The sequence below is a fragment of the Mus pahari genome, chromosome 9, assembly GCF_900095145.1.
Source record: "Mus pahari chromosome 9, PAHARI_EIJ_v1.1, whole genome shotgun sequence".
Taxonomy (NCBI): Eukaryota; Metazoa; Chordata; class Mammalia; order Rodentia; family Muridae; genus Mus; species Mus pahari.
Window position 1 is genome coordinate 44758295 of NC_034598.1, and position 25921 is coordinate 44784215.

Sequence of the window (25921 nt, forward strand, 5' to 3'; positions counted from 1 at the left end):
CAGGACAGCCAGAGCTATACAGAGGAACCCTGTCTCGAAAAACAAGAACATTTGTTGGCAGCCAGAAGCCCATGGAGGTCCTGAATGCAGCCTCCCTTCCCCCCAGTCGCTGGCTATGTTTGGGGACTTAGGTAGGAGGCCATGTCACAGTCTACTTCCACTCCAGGACTTGGCCATCCTCAGTGGATGGCTTTTTTTTTTCCCACACGGGTGGGATAACTTCCTTCTGGGGTGGGAGTCGCGGCACTTCGGAAGGTACTACAAGTCTGTCATGAGCTCGGGAGGCCTTCGCCTTCCCAACCCCGCTCTGACTTCGCACAGCTGCTCACCCGCCGGAGGGAATCTGGAGAAAGGGCCCGCTCTCCCTCTCAGGAACCACTGCAGGCTGTAGGAAAACTGGGGCGTGGCCTGCGGGCTGAGGCGTGGCCTAGGGAGGCCGCCGCCACCTGTGGGCGGGGCCAAGATGTGAGCTCCATCTTCTTATTGGCCAGCAGCGGGGGGGGTGGGACTTGGAGCGGGCCTCGGGGTCTACCCTGCCTCGGGCCCAGGGGGAGCCCTCGCCGCGCACTCCATAAGTTGGGCAGGAGGGAAGGCGGTGGAGGGCGTGACCGGCGGGCCGAGGCGTGGCCCGCAGGAGGTGGCGCGCTCTCGGAGGGCGGGGTCGAGGCGCAGGTACGCAGCTCCCATTGGGCGGTGGCGTGGGCGGGACTCGGCGCTGCTGTGAGGCAGGCCCCGCCCCCAGCCCGCGGGGATCTGCGCGGCGGCGGAGGCGGTGAGCGCGCGGGCATGCGGCGGCGGTTGGCGGGCGGGCTTCCGCCGTTGGGACCGCCGCGGCCTGGTCGCTCAGGCTCGGACGCCGCGTCAGGCGGGCTGGGGGCGGGTGAGCCCGCTGCGGCCTGGGGAGGGCCGGGCGGGGCGCAGGCGTAGAGCCTGGGGAAGGGCGGCGGCTGGGCCGGACCAGCTGGGCCGCATCGGGTTCTGCGCAGGGCCCACGTGCGGCCGAGGCCCCTGGGGGCTGAGACCCTCGTTTCCTGCTGCGAACCCTGTATTTCTGACCCGAATCCCCTTCTCTGCAGCCTGAGGCCCATCCCTGCCGAGTGCCTCGTATTTCCGGCCTGATTCCTATCTTCTGCAGCCTGAACCCCGTATTTCCGGCCTTATATCTCTCTTCTGCAACCTGAGTTTCCTACCTTGTCCCCCCTCTTTGCAGCCTGAACCCGTGTGCTAAGACCCCGAGTTTCCTGCTGGAAGCCGCGTATTAACCCGATACCCTGACCTCTGCAGTATCAACCCAACATCACACACACACACACACCCCGTGCAGCCTGAATTTACTGCTTGGTACCCCGTCTCTGCACCTGAATCTATGTCCTTGCTGAAAATTCTGGATTTCTTGCCTTATTTCTTCCCTTTGGACCCCTTCTCTGCAGTCTAAGCTCCCAACTTGCTGTTCGAACCTTATCCCTGTTGTGAACCCCGAGTTTCATGTCAGAATCGCAGTCTCTCTGCCCAAACTCCCTCTAGCCTGACCTCCCATTCATTGCTGTAAACCCTATATTTCCTGCTGAACTCAAGTTTCTGCAGCCTGAATCTCAGTTCCTGTGTGAACCCCATCTTTGTTTCCCTGCTGCAAACCCCACCTCTTCTACCCGACTCCTACCTGAACCTCTTCCCTTGCTTTGGACGTATTTGCTGCCCAAACCCCAGTCCCTGTTACCTGAACCTCATCTTTTGTTACCTGAATTCCCATAAAGCTGCAGAGCTCTTTTTATCTCCTGAAACCCCACCCTGCTTTAGTGAACTCCCATCCTTGTTCCCACAACTCTGCTGCCTGTAATCCCTCTGGAAAGCCTCTCCTGCTTCTATGAACCCTTCTACTACATACACCCTTGTTTCTGCTTGTAGTCCCCTTCTTGTCCCTGATATTCTTCTTGCTGCTTTGGTCCCCTCCCCCCATCTTGCCATTTCTGTTCACAGCCCTGGCTGCTTCTGCCAGAGGTGTCACGTCGGGAACCCTGCATCTGTCCCTGTCCTTCCAGGGAATGGGGTGTGTGGTGTGTGCTGCAGCCACCCTTCAGGCCTGAGGCAGAGAGGGTTTGTGTGCTTTGCCGCTGCAGGATAGTCTGTGTGCAACCTTGAAGAGGGGATCTGTTGAATTTTATTTACAGAAAAATAGACATTTCCTCAAAATCCGGGGCCCTGCACTTGACTGTCACTTGGCTCTTTGCCCAATGTCTCAAGGCCGGGCACTGAATTGACCTGTGTCCTAGAAGTTGGGTGTGCGGCTAGCCTCTGCCCTGGAAGATTGTGTTTGTGAGAATCTCACGGATGCAAGCAGCACCTTTCTAAAACACATTTTGTTGCAGGGGACCTCTGGCCTCAGTCAAGCCTGTAGCACCGCACGCCCAGATACTCCTTTCTGAGTCATGACGGATGCCAAGTATGTCCTCTGCCGATGGGAGAAGCGACTGTGGCCTGCGAAGGTGACAGCCCTTATTCTCTTAATTTCAGGAATTAGAAATGACTTTTGGTGACAATAAAGTCTTTATCAGGCTCTGTTCCCTCAGAGTGACTCTGAGAGAGAGCTGAGCCTGAATGCTGGGCACTGGGATCTGCTGGCACGAGTCCCAGGGTCCCTCCACTCCCGGGGGTTTTGGTCTGGTGCTTAGGAGGCCCTAGATCCAGAATCGTCTTTAATTATTTCTCACACTAAGGGGGGGGAACCACCTAAAATAAGAGTCAGCTACAAAAAGGCTCAGAAGGCTGTGACCACAGGGAGTGCCTTGCTAGGAGCCCCAGACAGGGACTAACTGTAGTGTTTGGGGTGTTCTTTCTTGCAAGTCAGAAGGACATGCTGAGCTCCTGCCCTGTCCTGTAATGGCTGAGGGCTCGGGTGCCTTAGTTTATGCCTGAATAAGAGGAGTTCACATCAGGTCTCTGCTAAATCCTGTCTAAATCTGCCGCCACCCGGGAAAGGCTTCAGCTGTCTGTTCCTCCACTGCCATTACAAGAGGGTTTTTTTGTTTTTTGTTTTTAAATTTAAATTTTAATTTTTTTACACTTAGGTTTTGGCCAGAACTGAGACTTCAGCAAAAAACAAGAGAAAGAAGGAATTCTTCCTAGATGTTCAGATACTCTCGCTAAAGGAAAAGTTAAGTGTGGTTGTTTTTGTTTTTGTTTTCCTAATACTATCTTTCCCCTTTTGTCTGAGGTTTCTGATACTCCTCTCACAGAAGAAAGAGAAGCCTGCTTCTGCTGGGCTTATGAGTTCTCTGCTCTGTGTTTCCACGCTGAGAATCTTATGGGGAGGACAATAGATTTTATTTGACACAAATTTCAGGTTGGAGGTCTTAGTCTATGAGGTGCAGGGGATCTGCAGGAAGCGGGGTCTCAAGGGCAGATAGATAGGAATTATTCCCAGGGATCTATCCTAGTGTCTCCGCTCCCACCAAGGACTTGGTTCTGATCTGCCTGTGCCAGACCTACTGCTTCTTGAAGAAAAAAGAGATTTTTTTTCATCCTGGAAAGGCAGATGGGTGGCAGGACTCTGTCGTCTTGCACCTGGTGACCCTTAATGGGTCACCACCAAGGACGATGTGGATGTGGGCCTATGGTGCGGTCTTTCCTTCTGAAGAGTCCACTGGCCGCTTGTCTCCTGGGTCCCTCCTGGCCCACTCCTTCCTGCCACTGTCTTCAGAGCCCTCCACCAAGAGAGTCCCCAGCTTCCCGCGCTCCCTGCGGCAGGGAAGGTAATTGAATACTTGAGTTTAAAAGGAAAGCAAGTCCTTTTAAACTAAAACACGCCTGCTGGGCTGTAAACAGCTCTTGGTGACATTAGCGGCTACTCTGAAAACCTAACAAAGGAGTTATTTGTGCAGTTGAAAGTCGGATTTGCCTCATGAAAGTCCCAATTTGAATTTATTTTTACTCTTAACTCCAGCCGACCTTTTCTTTCTTAAAAGAGGGGCAAAAATGGAAAAGAGAGGGGGCATACCCACCCTGTTCCCTCGGCAGCGGCTGTCCCTGTCCTTCCTTCATGGTGACTTTGGGTGTGAGTGGGAAGTTGAGGGGACATCTGCACTGTTGGGTTGCAGGCTGCTGGTGCTGACCACTCGTTGTTGTCGCAGGATCCAGGTTAAGAGCTCAGCTGTGGAAGCCCTGCAGAAGTCGCACATTGAGAACATTGCTGCCTTCCTGGGTAAGAACTCCAGCCAGGCCACCAAGGTGCTGGGCTGCAGCCACAGGGAACCTCACAGAAGGAAAAACGTGTGTTTGCCTGCTTTCCCCTCCTTTGTTAAGGCAGGGTCTCATGTAGCCTAAGTTGGTCTTGAAAGCACTCTGTAGCAGAGGCTGACCCTGAACTCCTTCCTGATCCTTCTGCCTCCACTTCCCCAGTGCTGTGAGCACCACTGCTCCTCATGCACGGGTGCTGGAACAGAGCCCAGGGCCTCATGCATGTGCTTGTTAAAGCGTCTTAGACCTCCCCATCCCCAGCTCTGTCCTCTCTTGGATGTGTTTTTTTGTTTGGGCAGTGGTGGAGATGAAGGCAACCGCTGAGCTGCATTGCTTCTGCATATTGTGTGTTTGTTTCTTTGCTGTCAGTTGGAGACTCCAGGCAGGCCAGGGAGTGGTGGCAGGATTCCTGCTTGAGCCCAGGACTGGTATTACAGGGATTGGTCTCCATGCCTGGGTTCTAGCTAGGGTCCTCCATACCGCCCAAGTAACTGCTTCTTAGACTTCTGTCCCAAACCAGATCTGTCAGAGGCCAGGAACCACCCTAGAGCTTTTCGATGGGTGTGGAGGATGGGAGAGGACACCTGCCCGACATACAGAGCAAAGAGCCCTATGTCTCCTGAACCCCAGAGGTCACAGTGTGGGGATGAAAATGGACTGAGGCTCAGGGTCAGGAATGCCTAGGAGGTCGGAGTGAGTGCAATCTCATGTCCTGTCCTAGCTGGGCCCTAGACACTCATTTAGCATCCTCAGTAGTAAGTGATAGGCCAAGGCTATTGCTGGGACAGAGGGAGCCCTGCTCACGGGAAGCCTGCATACATAACATACAGACAGACATGCATGCAGATAGAACATAGAGACAGACACATACATGCATGCAGACACACAGATACATATATATATAACACAGACAAATGCATAATATACAGACACATGTATACATAACGTGCAGACATACAGACGTATATATAATATACAGACTGTGCATTTATACATAAAGACAGACATGCACAGAGACAGACATGCATGCAGACATACATAATATACATAAATTGCCAATTATAAAAAGCCCAGGGGAGCAAGAACAGAATGGTCAGCTTCCATGCTGCTACCTTTGCAGGTGTTGTGGGTGAGTCATGGCGGTTGGGACTTAGCTTCCTTTGTATGTATAGACCCTTAGTTCAACACTTGCTGCCAGTTCCTCTTGTGGCTGAGCTAGACTTCATGTGCACCCTGCTCCAGACCTGGCATAGGCATACATGGTGAGGGTTCTGGATACTGGCAGTCCCCACCCTTTAGAGCCCGCCAGCAGCAGCAGCAGCTTTCCCTCCAACTGAGTCTCAGCAACAAAGATAGGCCCAGCCCAGGGGAAGCAAGGACTTCATCCCCAGGAGTCCACAGCTGCACGGGCAGCTGTGGACTGTAGTGACCGCCTTGCTATTGAGTGTGGGCATCCTTGTGTGGGCCCAGAGTGTTGGGGGCCCTTGCTTGTGAGCACATTTTAGTATTAAGCAGTTGCCAAGTGTGGGTCTGATAGAGGGAGGTGGTGTGCCTAGGAAGTGTGAAACTGGCCCTGCCACCCCATCCACAGCATTGTTAGCTGCTTCCAAGAGACATCCAGATCCATTCATTTATGCAGTGTTGCTCTAGGGTGTGGAGGGATTTAGCATTTAGCTAGTGAAGCTGAGGTCTGTCTGGTTTGTTTATCTTTAAGTCAGAGCCCTGAGTGAGTATATAGCCGTCTTTTAGCTTTGTCCTCTTGTGGGGATGGGTGTGTGGCACTCAGAGTGGTTACTGAGTCTACTGCTCCATGGCTACGCTCGGGAGCCCTAGGTATCCCAGTGGAAGCCTCACTGCGTGTATCTTTGTCCCCACAGCCTCTCAGAATGAAGTTCCGGCTACGCCCCTAGAGGAGCTGACTTACCGACGTTCCCTGCGAGTGGCCCTGGATATCTTGAATGAAAGGACCAGTTTGAGTCCTGAAAGTCATCCAATAGAAGATGGGACCACACTGTCTCAGAAGGAAAAAACGGATGCAGATGTAGCCTCGCAGGTCTCCAGTGCTCCCTCTCCATCTTTCCTTGGTGAAGATGGTCAAGCTGTGGTAGCCCAGTGTGCATCCAAGAGGAGGTGGGAGTGCAGTCCAAAAAGCCTGTCACCGTCGCCTGCATTTGAAGATCTCGGGTGCAAAGTGGGCCCCAAGACAGGCCTTTCAGAGAGTGGAGCCCCAGGAGCCCAAGTGCCTGCCCCCACTGGAGACAGGTCTCAGGATGATTCTGGGTTACAGCTGGACCATGGGCAGGAGAGCACAACCAAAAAGAGGCAGAGGAATTTGGGAGAGAAACCTACCCGGCGCCGAAGATCAGAGTCTGGCCTTTCCAAGGGAGAAAGTGTCTTAGAGAGCCAGGGACAGGCAAGCAGCTGTGTTGCCCTGGCTTCACCTAGGCTGCCCTCCCAAACATGGGATGAGGAGCCCTGTGCTGGGGTCAAAGGCCGTGACTGGGTCGAGTCATCAGGCAACATCGGGCCGCTCTCGGCCTCTGAGAGAAGCAGAGGATGCCCCACAAAGAGGCCACGCTTGGATGGAGGCCAGAACCCACCCACCAGGCAGCTGGGGACTAGACCTGTGGGGGCAGCGTCCTGCCCTAGGAGCTGTTCTGGGGAGGTCATGATGCTGTGCAGTGCTGGAGAGGGTGACAAACCAGAGGAAGGTAACCATGGACAGGGACGCCTGCTGTGGGTTCTGAGGTGTGCCACGGGCTCGGTGTTTGTATGTAAGAGGCTCAGTGTTCCCAGGTCTGCCGACCGCCCTAAGGTATAATGTTTTTCTCTACTTCCAGATGTTTCTGTCTTTGTGTTTGAGTGGAGTGGGAGCCAGGCAGGGCTGGGGAGGCAGCTGGGGAGCAGGCAGGCATCCGTGCTAAGCACTTCTATGTTATTGCTCACTGCAGAGTTAACAGCATGCTCCTGGTAAGTGAGGGGGGGCTGCCTGGCTGCCGAGGGGATTAGGAGGCCTGGTGTCAGGGGCTGCCCGAGGTCACACTGAGACCACCAGTGTGTGGCTGCAGCCCAGGAGCTAGTCCCCTGTGAATCTGCCAACTCATTGAGCTTTGGCAGGAGGATCCAGAAATTGGGTGTGTGGTCAAGTGGATGTGAGGCACAGTAGGACCCTTCACAAGACCGCAGTCTGCCCTGTGGTGGCCTGCGGGGAGCAGATGGGGAGATGGCGACTGGGACTGCCTGGCCGTGTGGGTTCTAGGGACCTATTGTCTACATCCTCTGTGTGGCCACATCAGGCAGGGGCTTCCTGGAGCCTGCACGCTTCCCAAGCACTGCTCTTGGTTTCTCTGTGTTTATTTTTTAAATGTACTTGAGGCTGGAGCTCAGAGCTAGAGCGCTTGCCTGGCAAGAGTGAGACCCTTGTGCATCCCCAGCAGCAGAGTTGAAACAATGAAGGAGGGCCATGGAGACGCCTCCGTAGGTGAAGATGCTTGCCGCTAAGCCTGCTGACCTAAGCTTGATCTCTGCAACCCATAGGGTGGAGAGAATTGACTTCACAAAGTTCTTCTGCTCTAGTGCACATACGTACATACACAAATATGTACAAACATTGACGCACATGCACACGTGCAGACAAAAAATGCACACAAGCATGTACAAACACATATAAAACGCACACCAGGATGCACAAACACAAAAACATGGAGAAAATTTTTTAAAGACAAACCCAATTCTGACCACAGGGTGCACCCTTGTTGAATTTTGCTCGGGATCTGTCCTTTGTCATGGACGGCCCTTTGTCCCTAGTCCCTAGCGGGGTGAAGTGATAGACATCAAATGGTGTCTCCCTGTCTCAGCAGATCCTGTGTCCTCAGAAGAACCCACAGGGTTCAAGTCCACCCACTCCCTGCTGGAGGAAGAGGAAGAGGAGGAGGAGCCACCTCGGATCCTTCTGTATCACGGTAAGAGGGCGTTGCACTGGGAACAGTGGGTAAGGGGCCTGTCCTATTCAGTATCCCATAAAACCAGCCAGTTGTTTGGTGCTGGTGGAGTTTTTTTGTTTTGATTTTTAGACAGGGTCTCACTGTGTACCTCTAGTAGGCCTGGAACTTGCTGTGTAGACCAGGCTGGCTTCTGACTCGGCAATCTGCCTGCTTCTGTGTCCAGAGCACTAGGATGAAAGTCAGGTGCCTCCATAGGTGATGCTGTTAGAATTTCTATGCTCTGACCGGGGACTTGTCTAGAGTCTTGTGTCCTTCTGTCTCTAACGGGGGCCAAGGACTTGGGAGAGATAATTAGCTCAGCATTGGCTCTGTCCCCTAGCCAGGCACTGAGTAAAGATGTAGGCCCTTTGCCCTAGGTTGGACAGAGCTACCTTTACCAGTGGTTCCTGTCCATCTAAAGAACTGTACGTTCTCCTTAAGGGTAGGTACTACACGATGCAGTATGCAGCCGAGAAGGACGCGTGAGTCGGGGCTCACTGAGAACACAGTGGTACACCTCAGCCACTGAGGAACCCAAGGACTGTCCCTTAGCCAGCTGCACACTGAGGTGGGGCACACGCAGGCCAAGAATGGCCTAGGTGGTGTGGGGCAGGCTGAGGAGCCTGCAGAGTTAGGATTCTGGGTGAGTGCCAGCCAGACTCCATCTCCATCCTATTTCCTCCCAGGCTGAGTGCTCTCTGAGGACCCCGCCTAAGTACTGCTGAGTGCTCTGTTAGAAGGGCCCGCGTGGCTGGGCGTGGTGGCGCACGCCTTTAATCCCAGCACTTGGGAGGCAGAGGCAAGCGGATTTCTGAGTTCGAGGCCAGCCTAGTGGTCTACAAAGTGAGTTCCAGGACAGCTAGAGCTATACAGAGAAACCCTGTCCCGAAAAACAAGAAAAAAGAAAAAAAAAAAAAAAAAGAAGGGCCTGCGTGCTGATATGAGCTGCACCTCATAAGGCCTCAGCGTTTGGGTCAGATCTGAAGACCAGCTGAGACTGGCTGCAGAGAGACCCCAGTGTCCTGACATTAGGGTCTTCTGTGTCCTTCTGTGGCAGGCTTGAGCTGATAGTCTCACTAACCCACCATACCAAGCTGAAGACAATTGCCAGTTCCCAGCCAGGGTGTCTAAGGTGCTTGGTACTCTCCTCAGTGGACTGTCACCTTCCTAAGACTTAGCCTTTTCAGCTAGGTGGAGGCAGAGGGATAACTGAAGGCAAGTTGAAGGCCACTTTGGGCTACATAATAAGATCCTACCTTAAACATAATAACAAAGGCAGGGCCGTGGCTTTGTGGTAGAACTTGTCTAGCATTGACAAGAGCCTTGGTTCCGCCCCATCCTCAGCGTCCTGTACACTAGCATGTGCGTGCATGTCATTCCAGCCCTTGGGAGGGAAGGCCATGCGGGTCCCTGAGTTCAGGCCAATCTGGTGTAAGTAGAGAGACCCTGTCTCAAATAACAGCAGAGAATGATGTTTCTTCCTCTAAGAATGTATGTTTTCTGTATTTTGTGACCTCTGTTTCTCACTGTTCCTGGAGAGGACAGTGCATTTATTCTGTAGGCCTTGTGGTGATATAATGTACATTGGGTGCGGAGCTGCACTGCCCATGAACCGCACCCGGCATGGATGCGGGCTTCTAAATGTCTGCTTTTGGAGGGCACTAGGACTCAGAGGTGGGGGTCTTGACATAGAGCTCATCCACTCTGCTGCAGGCTTCATCTCTTGTCACAGGACGTTGGACACACAGCCATGGCCTCCTGCCCTACAGTGGGCACTGAGACCATTCTGTGCCCACCGTACATCTGGGTTCCTGGTAGGTGAGGTTAGACTTGGGTGTAAAACAGCGCAGTGATGTGTGTGGGTGTCCTTGATTATTCTTGTCTGTACTGTACTTGTGTGAGGCAGATTTGACTCATCTGTTTTTTATTTTCTGTTTTTTTTCTCTCTCTCTTTTTTAAATTGTAGAACCACGATCATTTGAAGTAGGAATGCTGGTTTGGCTTAAATACCAAAAATACCCATTCTGGCCAGCTGTGGTAAGTGTACCTGCCGTAGGCACCGAGTCCCTCAGCCTCAGACCCATCCGTTCCCTTGCTCTAGCAGGTAGTTTGGTAGCCCTGTTAATGCTGGAAGGCCTAGGTGCTAATGACTCAGACGTGGGCACACAGCCTCCCTCCCTCCGACAGCAGGGCCTGGTCATATGGTGAGTGCCATTCCACATGGCATCTGAGTGAAAATCATGCCCAGCTGCCTTGGGAATCTGTGAGCAGTGTCTTGCTAAGCTTCCGGATGACCACACCCAAGCCACCGCCTCCTCGACCCCTGAACTTAGGTTCTATGATAACAGTGGACATGGTGGCTCGGGCACACTCATCCCTGCACACAGAAAGCCAAGGCAGGAAGATCTGGAGTTAGTTCATGGTCCTCAGCTACAGAGAGTGTTGGAGGCCAGCCTGGGCTACATGAGAGCTGTCTCCAAATGTGTCTCAATCCCACCGAAGCTCTGTCATGTGGCTTGTGAGTCTGCTCCAAGGGCAGTCCTTTAGCTACATTTGTGCCCGGTGTTGCAAGCACTCCAGTGAGGACTTCTCTAGGTGGAGACATTGCGTGCCCTGTCATCTCCTCTGCCTGCCCTCACTCCCCTATCATGGATGCTGTCCGCACAGCTAGGCTATTTTGTGGATCTATGTCTTGTCTCTGATTTTTTTTTTTCCTTAGCTTTTTCAAGACAGGGTTTCTCTGTGTAGCCCTGCCTGTCCTGGAACTCAGTCTGTAGACCAGGCTGGCCTCAAACTCAAAGGTCCACCACCCCTGTGCTCGGACTAAAGGCGAGCACCTCGGTTGCTCTTTGTCGCCATTCTTTAAAGATGGAGACCAGGGCCTGGAACATTGTAGCCCTAGACAAGTGCTGTGCCACCAGGGCCACAGTTCAAGCCCCAGTTAAGTTTTGTCCAGTGCAAAAAAAAAAAAAAAAAAAAAAAAGCCGGGCGTGGTGGCGCACGCCTTTAATCCCAGCACTCGGGAGGCAGAGGCAGGTGGATTTCTGAGTTCGAGGCCAGCCTGGTCTACAAAGTGAGTTCCAGGAAAGCCAGGGCTATACCGAGAAACCCTGTCTCGAAAAACCAAAAAAAAAAAAAAAAAAAGTTTTGTCCAGTGGTGTAGGTGTTTAATTCTGGAATGCTGGCTGTGTATGGTGCTGCAGGCTTGTCACCCCAGCACTTGAGGGGAAGGCAGAAGTATGTCGAGTTCATGACCATCCCAAAAGAGGACCAGAGGAGAGGGACAGACAGAAGATCTGGGGTGAAAGCAGCCGGAAAGCTAGTAGTGGTGTGGTAGCAGCTGGCTCTGGGATGCTGGGTGCCTCCCTCAGCCCTGTCCTCACATTTCTGATCTCCAGTGTGTGCACGGGGCTCATAGGTTACTGGACTGACGTTTGCAGGCACAGGGTTTGGGGACCATGTGTCCTACTTAGGAAGTGGCTTGCCAGGCTCACTGCTTCATGTCCCCACAGTGGGCTGACTCAACTGCATACTGTGGACTCCGTGTTTCCCTAGTGCCCACCTTTGAGCAGTTCCCCTTCAGCCAGAGGCAGAGAGGCACAGGCAGGGACATGGCCTGTTACTAAGAGACCAAGATGGGAGCCTGGCATGGTGGCATACACCAGCCATACAGAGTTCAGGGCCAGTTTGGGCTATGGGAGACTAATAACCCATAGTCGGGTTGGCTCTGTGAGTCTCTGCGCGAGAATGAGGGCCTGAGCTTAGCTCTTAGAGAGCCCTCAGAAAGCTAGACTGTAGTTTGCCTGCATTCTGGGGGGTGGAGGCTGGAGGACTCTCTAGACCCTGTGTCTGGGATGTACAGTGGCTCTGATAGAGTCTCAAGGTGGAAGGTTGGTGATGATGCCTGAGGCTATCTGTGGCTTCCACATGTATCCCTGCACACAAGGATCTAAGAACAAGACCCAAATGGAGTCTTGTGGATTCTACCTCGTAATACCACAGAGCCATGGGAAGCAATGGGGTTGGACACACAAACACACACCACCACCACCACCACCACCACCACCACTACCACCAGGATGGCCAGGCCCAGCCCTAGAGAGGGCCTTAGAGGAGATGGGGAGCTCCCACTCCCCTGTTGATGCTGTGGTGTCCCAATCTGCCCACAGGTCAAGAGCGTCCGACGGAGAGACAAGAAGGCCAGTGTGCTGTTCATTGAGGGCAACATGAACCCCAAGGGCCGAGGGTCAGTGATGCCATAGTTAGGGCATGGGCAGGAGTGGGAATCCTTTCTGGTGCCCTGACTGGAGCTGCCAACATGGTCCAGATTCCACAGTGTCACTTGGTGTCACAGCCAGATGGCTAAAACTGGCAGCCAGGACCCGTTGTCCCTGCATGCTGCACCAGAGTAGAGCTTCAGCCGAACACGGTTCTTAGTGAACTGGATCTGGTCAGTTTGGCTAAGGGTCCTCACCCACATCAGTAGCACGCATGAGCTAGCCAGCCTGCTCACAGTGACCTCAGAACTCCCTTGGGTACCTTCCAGAAGGTGACCTTGGGTGTCTGTGTGCGCCCAGGGTGACTGGTTAGAGTAGGGCCCTGGCCCCCCAGTGCTGTGGGGTGCTACAGCCTAGAGCAGGGTTAGGTCTCAGAGGAGGGTACCTCTCCCGGGTTGAGGCCACCTGTGCTCATCTTGGCCTCTGCTCTGTCAAGAATCACCGTGTCGCTGCGACGCCTCAAGCACTTTGACTGCAAGGAAAAGCATGCACTGCTGGTAGGTGGTGGCCTGTGCTCTGTTGGCACTGGGAACTAAGCTTTTGGGGTGCCCATGTTTGTGTGTGTGTGCACAAAATCGTGAATGTGGAGGTCAGAGGATAGCCTCTGGTGTCAGTTGTTTCCCCTTACTTGAGACCCTGTGTACCCCGGTTCACTGGCCTTCGAGCTTCTGAACCCTGCACCACCACATTTGATTTTATGTGCTCCTAGGGATTTGAACTTGTTTTCCTGGATAACCTTTGTCTCCCTGGCCAGGAAAAATTATTTTGTTCTATTGACCCAAACCAAAACACCAGATTGTGGGGTGACGGTGTACCCTGTGCAGTTGGGTTCCACGACTCCTGGGTGTAACTGTTGTGATCAGTCTCTCTGAGAGACAGTCTTGGGAAACACTTGCTGTAGACACACATCAGAAGTGTCTCATCATTCATCAAGTCAGTAACGTGTGCGGGATGAGGGTCGGACTCGCTGCCAGACCCCACATGGGAAGGCACGGTCCAGCACTGGGAAATAAATGAAAGGACCCCTCATGTGCACTGGCCAGCCAGGGTCAGGGAGAGACTATGTCAGCGAGGAAGTAGCTAGTGATCAGGGATGGTACCGTGTCAGCCTCTGGCCTCCACACTGTAGGCATGGGACATGGCAGCCCCAAGGTGACTAAGGGGGTCAGAGGGTGGCTAGAAGCTGGGTTAGGATTAGGAGTTGAAGAGCCAGTCTTGGTTACCTACAAAGCCTGTACTGCATGAGACCCTGTCTGAAAAAGACCAAAAAGGCCAATTGTTAGTTCAATGGCTTCCTGAAGCCTGAAAGTGCCTGCCTGTCGTACCTTCTGAAGGTGCCAGGCTGCAGTGGAGTGACTTGAGAGCCCTGGCCACCCAGCACCCACATAAGCCTGGGAGCCTAGGAAACTAAGGTTGATGCAGCCAACTTATACTCAGCTTTTGGGTTTTGTAGGACAGAGCCAAGGAGGACTTTGCCCAGGCCATTGGCTGGTGTGTCTCACTTATCACTGACTACCGTGTGCGGCTGGGTATGTGGGCTGCACCCCAGGAAGTGGGTAGGGAGAGGTGGGTGGTACCATGTCATTGGCACCTGTTGAGGGCAGGATGGAGGGGCCAAGACAGATGTGGTTGTAGCCCTACATCCTATCTTGGCCTGCCTAACCTGTGAGGGTACTGTGTCTGTGGAAGGCAGGAGCAGGCACAGCCCTCCTGATTGAAGACCCCATACAGTACTGCCTCTGTGTGATGACTCTGGCTGTCACCTGAACCCCTGGCTGCTTCTTCCTTGGGTGGTGGACAGACTCGAACCCCACAGACCTGCCTCAGGGTAAAGCACAAACCAGAAGGCTCCTGGCTGGGAGTCCTGAACATCAGAACCAGTAGTGCTCAGGTCTGAGTGCAGCCTTCTCTTGTGCCCTCCACAGGCTGCGGCTCCTTTGCTGGGTCTTTCTTGGAATATTACGCTGCTGATATCAGTAAGTATAAGTGTGGTCTTCACATGGGGTCTGCTTTTGGTCCTTGAGAGATCATCTTCCTGAGTCTCTTGCTGTCTTTGGTGCTGTGACCTCAGCTGTCATCATGCCCTGCATCCCCAGTTGGTGGGCAGCTGTGTGCTGGGCAGGGGTTGGGAGAGCTGAGGGATGCTGCCTTCACAATGGGACATTCAGCTGGCACACTCCGTGGTCTCAGGAGGTTTCCCTTGTATGCGTGGGAGCTCGGGGGAAGGGATGGTGAAGGGAGCCTGAGGTTGAGGCTGGGGTAAGGAAGGACATAATCACACATCCGAATTTGTGCTCCTCTTGCAGGCTACCCTGTGCGCAAGTCTATCCAACAGGACGTCCTGGGGACCAGGTTTCCTCAGCTGGGCAAGGGGGACCCTNAGGAGCCTGTAGGGGACAGCCAGCTGGGACAGTGGCGGCCTTGCAGGAAAGTGCTGCCTGACCGCTCCAGGGCTGCACGGGATAGAGCCAACCAGAAGCTGGTGGAGTACATCGTGAAGGCCAAGGGTGCAGAGAGCCACCTGCGGGCTATCTTGCATAGTCGCAAGCCCTCACGATGGCTGAAGACATTCCTGAGCTCCAGTCAGTGCGTGACNTGCATGGAAACATATCTGGAGGATGAGGCGCAGCTGGATGAGGTGGTGGAGTACCTGCAGGGCGTCTGCCGAGACATGGATGGCCAAGTGCCTGAGCGTGGCAGTGGAGACCGCATTCGTTTCATCCTGGATGTGCTGCTGCCGGAGGTGGGTGCCCCAGATCCTCATGCTCATCACCAGCCTTGTACAGTGTCCCTGCTAAGGGTTCCAGGAAGAAGCTGCCAGCCTGTGCCTGTCTGTCCCTGTGTTGCTGTGGGTGGGACATGCTCCTGTCCGTCCCCGTGTTGCTCACATGAATTAGAAAAGGAAACAGTGGTCTCTAGTCACTGTAACTACTACTGTGTGTAACTTTAAAACTGGGTGCTTTTGACCATGACCAGCTCATGACATTGGAAATAGAGCCCAAGGCCTCATCCGTTTCAGGTTAGCTTTCTGTTCACTGAGCCATGGCCCGACCTACCCTCATTCTTCCGCAGGCAATCATCTGCGCGATTTCTGCGGTGGAGGCGGTAGACTACAAGACAGCTGAGCAGAAGTACATCCGTGGCCCCACACTTAGCTACCGGTAGGTCCTCCCACGGCCGTGTGCTGTGCTGTGTCCCCTGTTGTGACAAGACTGCCAAACCCCTGTCCACAGGTAGTACAGGTGCTGTGTGTCAGTGTGCAGGTGTGGTAGGTCAGCTGGGCCTTCTTTCCAGGCAAGGGCTGGACAAAGGCCCGGTCTGCAGGCTGTGTTCCGCTATGGGCTAGGCTGGCTGCAAGCCAGGACCCTAGGGCAGGGCCACAGCCATCTCTGCAGTCCTGGCCCTGTCGCGTGCTCTGCCTGAGACCCCTATAATCTCCTTGTGAACAGCGTTACGGGCTCTGCCCCGCCTGCTCCCATGTGGCTGATAGAGAGCACAGAGCTAGATTAAGAGGCAGTGTAGCCGTCAGCAGGGCAGTGGGTTGAAGCTGCCTGTCCTGTTGCCTACAGCACTCCTAAGATGTGTGGCCCCAGAGCCTCTAATCCACCTCTGGGCATGCTGCCAGACTTCAGTGGGAGGCAGGCAGGGCAGTGACAGGCAGAGGATGCCACTGCAGTCACAAATTAGGGTCTCCATCCAGAGCCTCATGCAGGGTTCATAGCCTCTAAAAATAAGTTGGCATCCCCAGGAGGACAGTGGGGTCACTGGCATAGGGCCTCCTGGTACCCAGGGCAGCCATATTAGGTGGCGACGTCCACTGACTCGCTCAAGAGTGTCAGCTCCTGTCATTTGCAGGATTCTGACCCTGAGATAACATTGCAGCAAACGCCTCTGGACAGACCCTCAGACTGCGGTCCAGTCCCCAGCTCTCAGCAGTCAGGGGCTCCATGCTAAGTACACGAATGTAGGGCTCTCATCCCAGCACTTGTAAGGTGAGGAGGAGCCTGTCTGGGCTGGAGAAGCTATCTCAGTCAGCAGAGTGCTGGGTGTTGCCGTCCCCAGGCATGCTGTGAAAGGCTGGGGATGGTTGCGTGTGCCAGTTCCAGCCCTGGGAAGGGGTAGATATTCTGGGTTCAATGTCAGCACCCTAATCAGCAAATACCAGGTTCAGAGTGGGAGTCCCCTGTTTCCAAAACCAAGGTGGAGTTGGAGGGACATGCTTGATGTCACCCTGTGGCCTCCATATTGTGCATGTGTGTGCCTGTTGCCTGTCAAAAGAGGGCCTTGGATGCCCAGGAAATGGAGTTAGGGATGAGGCGGGTAATCGGAACTGAACTCAGGTCCTGGGCAAGGTCAGCAAGTTTTCTAGTCTCTGAGCCATTTGTCCAGCTCCTGAAATAATACTCTTTAGAGCAAGGGTGATTGGGCAGAGTGAAACAGGAGGATTATTATAAGATCAAGGCTAGCCTGAGCTATGTGAGACTTTGTCACACACATAAAAAATCAGTCTGGGGCTGTGCTCAGAGTACCTGTCTGCACGGAGCCCTCTGTTCCATCCCCAGGTCAGTTTTATTTATTTATTTATTTATTTATTTATTTATTTATTTATTTATTTATTTGGTTTTTCGAGACAGGGTTTCTCTGTATAGCCCTGGCTGTCCTGGAACTCACTTTGTAGACCAGGCTGGCCTCAAACTCAGAAATCCACCTGCCTCTGCCTCCCAAGTGCTGGGATTAAAGGTGTGCACCACCATGTCCGACCCCTGGGAAAGTTTAAGGCCACAGATTCAGTGCAATAAAATTTACTATCTTTATGTCTTCTGTGTGGCAGTCAGCAGCTCTTTCTGCCCTATGCCATCACCCTGAAAGCCAAAAGCTTCCAGACTGCAGTGTCCCCATAAGTGCTGGCATTGCTGTCGGCTGTTCTGCCGTGGCAAGAGCATCTTTCTTCTTCATGGCCTGTTTTCTTTAATGCATAAATGCACACTCAGCCCGCATCACTGCTGATTGTTCTAGAGTCGCTGGTGCCCACTTGGCCCTGGAGTCTCACGGACAGAGTCTCTTGTTTCTTGAAGGGAAAAGGAAATCTTTGACAATGAACTCCTGGAGGAGAGGAACCGTCGCCGTCGCTGATGCCGTAGTCTGCACCTGGCCTGCCAGCACTGGTTGTGNCCTGCCAGAGGCCTCTGCCAGAATGTGCTAGAAACAAGAGGCCTAGGAGTGTGCGGACTTCAGCCTGAGTCTGGGAGATCAGATGCCATCAACATACTAGAAGCCTGCTGCCATCTATGAACAGCTGCTTTCTGGAAGTTTCTGTGTGTGTGTGTGTGTGTGTGTGTGTGTGTGTGTGTGTGTACATGTGTATGTTTGGTTTTATTTTTTTTAATTATTTTGTTTATAAATGTGTTTGAATGCACATGTGTCATGGTCATTGCACAGTGTGGCTGGCATGTGCGCTCTGTGTCCCATATTGCTTGGTGTGCCTGCCCTACAGACTTTTCTGGAGAGACTGATTTGAACATGTCACTCCCAGAGCATTGACATGTTGCCCTGGCATTCATTGTTCTGCTTATTTCCTCTCTGGTTTCCTCTCTGGTTTCCTCTCTGGTTTCCTCTCTGGTTTCTGGAATCTTCTCTGCCTCTCCTGTGTGGTGAGCAGGAGGTGACGACTCTTGCAGCAACAGTCTTTGCAGGTGGGAGATGTTAGGAAGGTGGGAACATGTTTGTTCACTGGGCTCCTTGTAGTCTTGCAAGGCCGGGCAGGCCAGCAGCATTCAGCTCCCACCCCCGCCCCTGGCCTAGCAATGATGACACAGGGCTGCCACTGGCTTCTAGCCTGGCCCCACCTCAAAACCTCTTCTGCATGGAGGGGGGTGGGGATGACAATATGAAAAGGCAGATTCCTGCATGACGTCCATGCTGGATGCATGGTCTCAACACCGCTGTGTGGAAGCTCTGTCCACCCGGAACTAGGGTGGAGCCACTGGCAGCAGTGGACGGCCCTATGCTGAGCTATGCCAGCCAACTGCAAAGCCCATAGGGACACTCAGCCAGGTGTTGGGTGACACTTGTGGCCATCCCAGAATGAGATGGGGATGATTAAGCATCACCCTAGACACCTGCATCCGATAGCACAATGTGCCAGGATGGTACAAGATAGGTGAATACAGACGTGGCCTGCCAGGACAGGCACGGCAGGGTAGCACTGCCTGCGGCCTCTGCTCAAGCTGCTCTACCATCTTTATCTTTGTTGAGATTGGGGTCGGGGGGAACCAGCCTGATGGGGACCACCCGTGGAAGGGACACCGGGTTTGTATCAGAATATTGCCATCAGGGCCTCTGGGCAGAATGACCAGAAGAGAGGCCTGGTGCCAGGAACTCAGCTTCCTGTTGGCACTGGGAAGTGGGTCTGCCCTTGGTCCATGTACAGCTGTCAGGGAGTAGGAGGCCTTTCAGAACATGCAAGAAGCCCAGTGCATGTTCCCCCTCAGTATCTATAGTCTTCATTGCTGTACCCTTGACGGTGGCCTTAAGAGTAGCTTCTTGCCGGGCATGGTGGTGCACTCCTTTAATCCCAGCACTCGGAAGGCAGAGGCAGGTGATTTCTGAGTTTGAGGCCAGCCTGGTCTACCATGAGTTCCAGGACAGCCAGGGCTATACAGAGAAACCCTGTCTCGAAAAACCACACACACAAAAAAAGGGTAGCTTCTCCCCAGAACAGGCCTGTCTCACATCGGTAGTGGCATTTCACCTGGCCCCACTACTATCCTGTGTGGTGGGCCTGGGGCAAACAACACCCTGCTCTCCGCCTGGGTCCCATACACACACAGGCCATCCTGGAGACAGACAAAATGGTCACAAATTAAGTACAGGCCTGCAGCGTCCTCTCCCCAGAGCACCTTAAACACCCTTTTAAAAGCCCTGCATCCTGTGGGTGGCAATGGCTTGTACTTCAGCTTGTCCTGAGGCCACATTTCTCTACACCTTGGGTTATGATCTGGCTGCTTTGGAGGGGCAGAGATACCAGATATGATTTCCTCACCCCTGTCTTGTCAATGCCGCCACATCCTCCATGACTCCCACGTGCCCCATGCTCAGGGCCTCGGATCTCTGCCACCAGATGGGTCACCCTCTGGGCATCCGAATCCCTATAGCTAATGATAGGTGCATCACTGGCCAGCCTATAGGGCAGAAATGTCCCCAGTTGAAGTGGACACATTCCCTAGACATTGCACAGTGTCCCACAGCTAGGATTCAAGAGGCCTTTCCTCCTCCTGCCCCCACTGTGGTGGAGATGGCCTGTGGCCTCTTCTACAGGTTGGTATTTCTTCCCCTTACCCTCCAAAAACCCCTACAATCCCTCGGCTCCCTGGTGCCATCTAGTGGTATTTTCCCATCTGTATCTCAGGGACCCAGGTACCACAAGGTAAAAAGACTCAAACTCCTCAAGAAGCAGCTGGTGGATGGCAGAGACATAGTGATCCTGACCCAGGCGCAGCAAGTGGATTGTGGATCTTTTATGACATGCCAGATGCTGCGCCACGCCATGAAAATGGGAAGTGGCCATGGTGGCACACGCCTTTAATCCCAACACTCAGGAGGCAGAGGCAGGTGGATTTTTGAGTTCGAGGCCAGCCTGGTCTACAAAGTGAGTTCCAGGACAGCCAGGGCTACACAGAGAAACCCTGTCTCAAAAAAACAAAAAAAAAAAAAAAAAGGGAAGTGACCCTAGGTCCATCTTGCCTGTCTATCCTGCACTGCAGTGTCCTTCCCCATCATCTACCCCTCTTCCCCTTCCTCATCTCTTCCTGTTCCATCATCCCCAACCTTCTTGCCCACAGCTGTCGATGAAGCCCCAAGCTGCCCTTTCATTCCCTCCTGACCTGTTCCTGTGATGTCCTTGAAGCTCTGGATTCCTGAGTACTACCCTGCTTGCCTGACTGCTGTCCATCTGTCAGGCAACCGGACACACTGACCAATTCTCCTCAAGCCACAGCTAGAATATGTTTCCCAGAGCCTGGTGACAAGGTGCACTCATTCATGGTTGATTTCTGTAGATTGGGGGTGTGGGGGGAGGAGGTGGTGGTCAAGAGAAGGCAGTTGAAGGGCTGGAGAGATGGCTCAACCGTTAAGAGCACTGACTGCTTTTCCAGAGTTCAAATCCCAGCAATTACATGGTGGCTCACAACCATCTGTAATAGGATCTGATGCCCTCTTCTGGTGTGTCTGAAGACAGCTCTAGTGTACTTATATATAATAAATCTTAAAAAAAAAAAAAAAAGAGTGGGTCAGTTGTTACTACATCAGAGGCGATGGAATACATATCATCAGGCTGAAGACCCTGAACTCACCTGGACTTTTGTAGTGCTTAGAATGAACTAAAATCTTGTTCATGTCCCACCACCAAACCATATGCCACCCTTGTCTAGAATGTACTGTATTTGTTGTGGGAAGGGGAGGCAAGTGAGTGTGGGAGTGAGTATGGGTGTTGGAACCTGTGTGTGAATGTGTGTGTGCATGCGTGAGTGCGTGTGTGTGTGGGTTGAAGAACATCTTCCCCTATGTGGTTGGAATTTAGGTAGTCGGGCTTGGTGGCAAGCTATCTGGCTGCCTCTCCCACTGTTTAGTCCCAAGTGTGTCTCAAATACTATGTAACACAAGGTGGCCTCAACTCAACAGGGACCCTAACTTAGTCAGTGTGTCTCTTTGTCTCTGTCTTGAGACAAGGTCTCTCTCTATACAGCTTTGTCTGTCCTGATCTATGAAGACCAGGCAGGCTTCAAATTCACAGAGATCTGCTTGCTTCAGCCTTTCAAATGTCAGGATCCCAGGTGCTCGCCACAGTACCTGGATCCCAGTTGCATGTCACCATACTCAGCTCTTCCTCTTACACAGCATCTACTACTGCCATTCTGGGAACCCCATGACCTCATCTAACCCCAGCACCAACCCCCCTCAGATTGCAGTCCACACAGGACTGTGGCTGTTGAGTTGTGGAGCTGGCACTGTGAAGCCAGCAGGGGAAAGTGAGGGAAGCCCAGCTTAGGGGAGGCCTAGTAAGTGGGTCAGTGCACCCTAGCAGCACACAAGCTGCCTTCACACTGAAGAGCAGTGGCTGGGGGATGTTTCAGGCCCAGAACACCTGACTTGGATGTACAATGGTGAGCTCCAGCACCGGTAGATCTCACACATACACACGAAATATTTAATATCTAGTATGGTTCAGCTGGCTGTGGCCTACTTAGGCTGTCTCTGAACTAACTTTTTATGTTTTCTGTAAATCTAAAATTCTAGATGGGCAGGGGAGGGTTGAAGCCAGAGGCTGGTCTGGGTTAAAAAGTGAAGCTCTGACTCAAAATTGAGCAAACAAACAAACAATAAAAACCTAAAAGTTTATTTTTCTCTAGTCCATAGTTCTCTCCAGCCATACCCAGCATTGAAACACACACACACACACACACAAACAAACACAAACCCCAAAATAAATAAATCACTGAACAAGTGGGAATTAGTGGAAGAGAATGCTAAGTGCATATGATTCTATTCAGTTTACAAATAGGGAAAATGAGACTCCTACCCAGGCTTTACTGACTTTCTCGCCAAATGACAGCCACCTCTCGTCCTTAAAGCCAAGCCAAGCGCTCTGGGAATGAAAGGCAGGGATAGTGTGTGTGCGCGTGCTCATGTGCGTGTGCATGTGTATGTGTGTGTCTGCGAGTGTGTGTGTTCATGCATATGTACAGCATGAGCAATTTGTACCCATGCCTAGGACAACTTTCAGACTCAGTTCTCTCCTGCCACCTTGTGGGATGTAGAGATCTAACTCAGGTCTAGCAGCAACCCACTACTTTTACCCGCAGAACCAGTTCAGGCCCTTGTCATTCTGTTGTCGTCTAGCCAAGGACTCCTATCTCTTCTACCTCAACCTCCCCAGGACTGGAATGACAGGCACGCCACACATGCCTTGTTTATGTGTTACCGAGGTGGAACCAGGGTCTTCTGCGTGATAGGAGAGAGTGCTCACAAACCACCTAAATTTATTCATTTTATTTTATTTTATGTGTAGATGTTTTGACTGTATGCATGCCTGGTGCCTGGAGAGATCAAAAGAGCCATCAGAGACCCAGGAATTGGAGTTTTAGAAGGTTATGGGATGCTGGGAATTGACTCCCCATTCTTTTAAAAGGGGAAACAATCCTCTTACCTGCTGAGCCATTTAAAAAATGTTACTTAACAACATCGTTAACAACAACAATAATAATTTTGGCTTTTGGGGAGGAAGAATTTGACCTGGTACACATCCTGCTTCTCTGGGGTGCTAGACTGACAGGTGGGTAACAATTCACCGCGATAGTTTTACATTTCATAGTCAGTAATGGCTTTAGACCTATCAATTGGAAGAATGTAAGATTGATTGCTAATATGTAAATAGAACGTAAAAGTTCAACATTGGATTGGATGAATTCAAGACTGTGGTTCAAAACGAATCAAAATCTCAAAAACAGAAGACAGGTTCGTCGATGAGTGAAAAAAAGTCTGCCGAAACCCGGGATCGAACCAGGGACCTTTAGATCTTCAGTCTAACGCTCTCCCAACTGAGCTATTTCGGCGACGCACACGCTGTTGGCGCCACCCGTCCTCCGCCGCATGCCATTCTTTTAGCGCGCAAGCGCATTTCACGCTTCCTGAGCCAAACCTTGTATAGTTATACTATAAAGCCTAGGTACCGTTGTCTCTGTGGCGCAATCGGTTAGCGCGTTCGGCTGTTAACCGAAAGGTTGGTGGTTCGAGCCCACCCAGGGACGACCACGGCCACTTTTTCGTTCTCTAAGACTGAATAAAGTAGAAGTCCTTTCTTTTTTCGCGGTTTCCTGTTTATCACAGGACGACCGTGGCGCACACTGCGCGGTCGCGATCACAGGTAGAGAGCGGGTCAGAACCACTTGGCTTGAGGTGCCGGTTTCCGCTGGTGTCTCTTTGGGCGTTGGACTAGAACCGGAACTCTTTGGAGGACGGACCACAGAGGTTGTCTGAAGGCCGAGGCCAAGATGGCGGCGCTGGCGGGTGAGTGAAGCCCTGCGACGGGAGAGTGGCGTAGTTCTGGGCTCCGAGCTGGGGCTGCGGGGACCTTGGAGCCCGAGCCCGGTATTGAGAGGCGTTGGGACCGCAGAGACCTGTAGGTCAGATCCCAGCCCTCGGTAATGTCGGGGTCTAGCGTTGGGCCGAAGTGAGTTTGAATTCACGCCACACAGTTCTGCGTGGTCTGCATAGCACGTTGCAGGCCTCCTGCTATCGTCCCAGCTTATGGTCGGGCACGCTGAGGCCTGTGTATCTCCCAACCTCAGGAAGCTGACCGCAGGAGCCCGGCTGATGTCCCCGAAGCACAGAGTGGGACAGGGGAGAGGCCCAGGACACTTAGGCCACCCACCCGGTGACTCTCCCCCTCATCCCCACCCTGGACAGCTAGCAAGGGCCGCTAGAGCAGATGTCTCAGTTTCCCTGCCAAAGCTTTGGTGTCTTTCTCTTGACGTACAGGGATTAGACACCCGTGCGATTTGGTAGACGTGAGCGACAGTTACTAAGTGGGACCTCCCATCGCCTAGCAGGTTAACATAAGGAGTGGGAGAACTCAGGAAGTCGGGTCTAACCACATCTGTGTTTTGTTGTTGCTTTGAGACAGTGTCCGATGAATCCCAGCTTGGCCTCAAACTCTGTATACTGTGGGTGATCCGCCTGCTTTCACCGCTAACTCTGGGATGGCAGGTGTGCACCGACAAGCCCATTTACACAGCACCAGGGATGGGACTAAGGACTTGGTGCACGCTAGGCAAGGACTCTGCCAACACAACTCCAGCCCCAAATGCCTGTTTTTGAGACAGGATCTCATGTATAAGAGGCTGACTTTGATCTCCTGATCCTCCAGGCTCTGGCCCCAAATACTAGGATGACAGACATTATTTTTTCTTTTAAAGATAGGCCTGTGTGGCCTAGAGTCATATCAAACTCATAATGTTCCTGCCACAGTCTCCCATGCTGGAGTTACAGACCCCGTCACTGTGCCCAGCCCAGCTGTGATGTACCCCCTTGAAGAGTGGAGGGCTTGGATTTGTGGTGTTGACTTCTGGTTCCTGAATTCACTCAGGCTCAGCTGTGAGCTTGCCGGTGACCGTTATTAGACCTTACTGTGGACTTATTTGAAGGAGAAACTAACACCTTAGAGGCAACAAGGAGGATGTTTGCTGTAAGGCATTGTACGGTACAGCTGTGATCCCATCTCTTGGGAAGCTGAGGCAGGGTGGACCTAGCCTGGGCTATACTGGATCCCTGCTTCAAAAGAAGGGCACTAGGATTTCTGTGAGTTCCAGGCTGGCCATGGATACATAGTAATAGCATTTTAAAAGGCAGGAAGAGGAGGAGGCCTGGAAATGTGGTCCAGTGTTAAAACATTCACTGAATGTGTTCAGGGCCCCACATTTCATTCCCATCATGACAGCACAGAAGTCTGGTCTAGCTGCTCAAAAGGCTCTCCTGAGGTCAGAGTTCAGAGGTAGCTTAGGCAACACAGAGAGACCCTATGCCAGTTAAAACAAAAGCCTGCTGCTGGCACCTCCAGCCACTTAGTAGGAAGTTTATCCAAAGCCTTGAGTATTCAGATGGAGAAGCCCTGGTGTGTGCCACTCAGTCCGAAAGTCTAGAGTCTGCAGTAGTCTGTCTTTGGTCCAAGCTGTCGTGACCTTGGGAAGCAGTAGCCCTGAGCAAGGCTAAAGTCAGTGAGGAGGGCTCTCAGCAGAGGAAGGAGAAAGCTGCTGTCAGCCCAGGCCCTAGTGTCAGAGGCAGGATAATCCCCATGTCATGGTGGGTGTCCCTCTCCCAGTCTCACCTTTCTGTCATGGTGAGACCCCCCCCCCTCCCACTTTCTTCCTCCAAGATAGGACCTTGCTGTGTAGCTCTAGCTGATTGGAACTTGGTATGTAGACCAGGCTGGCTTGAACTCACAGAGCTCCACCTTTCTCTGCTTCCTGAGTGATGGGATTCAAGGTGTGCATCACCAAGCCTGGTCCCAGATGTCAGAAATTTATCCTGTACTCCTTGAACTTGGAGTCCCATTTCAGAGTGTCCCAGGGCTGGGGTTTCGTGAGCTCACAGATATAACCCCTTCTAGCCTCATGAGACTATCCTGTCATCTCTATATATCCTACCCGTGGTTGGTTTTGTTTGTTTTTGTGTTTTTAAATGCTGTTTGGGATTTTCTAGAGGCTGTTCCCATGTAAGCCAGGCTGTTCTAAGCCAGGCTGTTCTAGGACATGCAGCACTCTTGCCTCTGCCTTCAAAGTACTAGGATGACAGTTGTATATCTTCAGATAGGACTCACACCTGCCCTTACCTTATCCATCCTGCTACATCTGGGCACGTCTTTTTTTTTTTTTT

General features: G+C 52.6%; 2 protein-coding genes and 2 non-coding genes across 5 annotated transcripts in view; 3 read left to right on the top strand and 1 right to left on the bottom strand.

Annotated features, from left to right (window-relative positions):
* The first annotated feature begins 718 nt into the window (after positions 1–718).
* Pwwp3a (PWWP domain containing 3A, DNA repair factor) lies at positions 719–18292 on the top strand. Of its 2 annotated transcripts, none has more exons than XM_029542611.1 (14): positions 719–772; positions 2367–2483; positions 3066–3151; positions 4128–4198; positions 6111–6944; positions 8091–8195; positions 10183–10253; positions 12386–12462; positions 12930–12990; positions 13947–14022; positions 14419–14469; positions 14800–15236; positions 15566–15654; positions 17569–18292. In XM_029542611.1, exons 2-14 carry the CDS (start codon positions 2427–2429, stop codon positions 17624–17626), a joined length of 2073 nt encoding a protein of 690 aa, XP_029398471.1. In that variant the 5' UTR covers positions 719–772; positions 2367–2426; the 3' UTR covers positions 17627–18292. The 2 variants fall into 2 exon arrangements, with proteins under 2 accessions (XP_029398471.1, XP_021060716.1); XM_021205057.2 differs by having other exon boundaries at positions 8094–8195.
* Positions 18293–23030: 4738 nt separating this feature from the next.
* Trnaf-gaa lies at positions 23031–23103 on the bottom strand. Its single transcript has one exon. It is a non-coding gene; the product is annotated as a tRNA-Phe (tRNA).
* A 121-nt stretch (positions 23104–23224) lies between these two features.
* On the top strand, positions 23225–23298 carry Trnan-guu. Its single transcript has one exon. It is a non-coding gene; the product is annotated as a tRNA-Asn (tRNA).
* Positions 23299–23465: 167 nt separating this feature from the next.
* Positions 23466–25921, top strand: part of Ndufs7 (NADH:ubiquinone oxidoreductase core subunit S7) — a 7388-nt gene continuing 4932 nt past the window's right edge. The window contains exon 1 of the mRNA XM_021205511.2: positions 23466–23557. Coding sequence (XP_021061170.1) covers positions 23542–23557 — 16 coding nt within the window. The 5' untranslated portion in view covers positions 23466–23541. The remainder of the gene's footprint in view (positions 23558–25921) is intronic.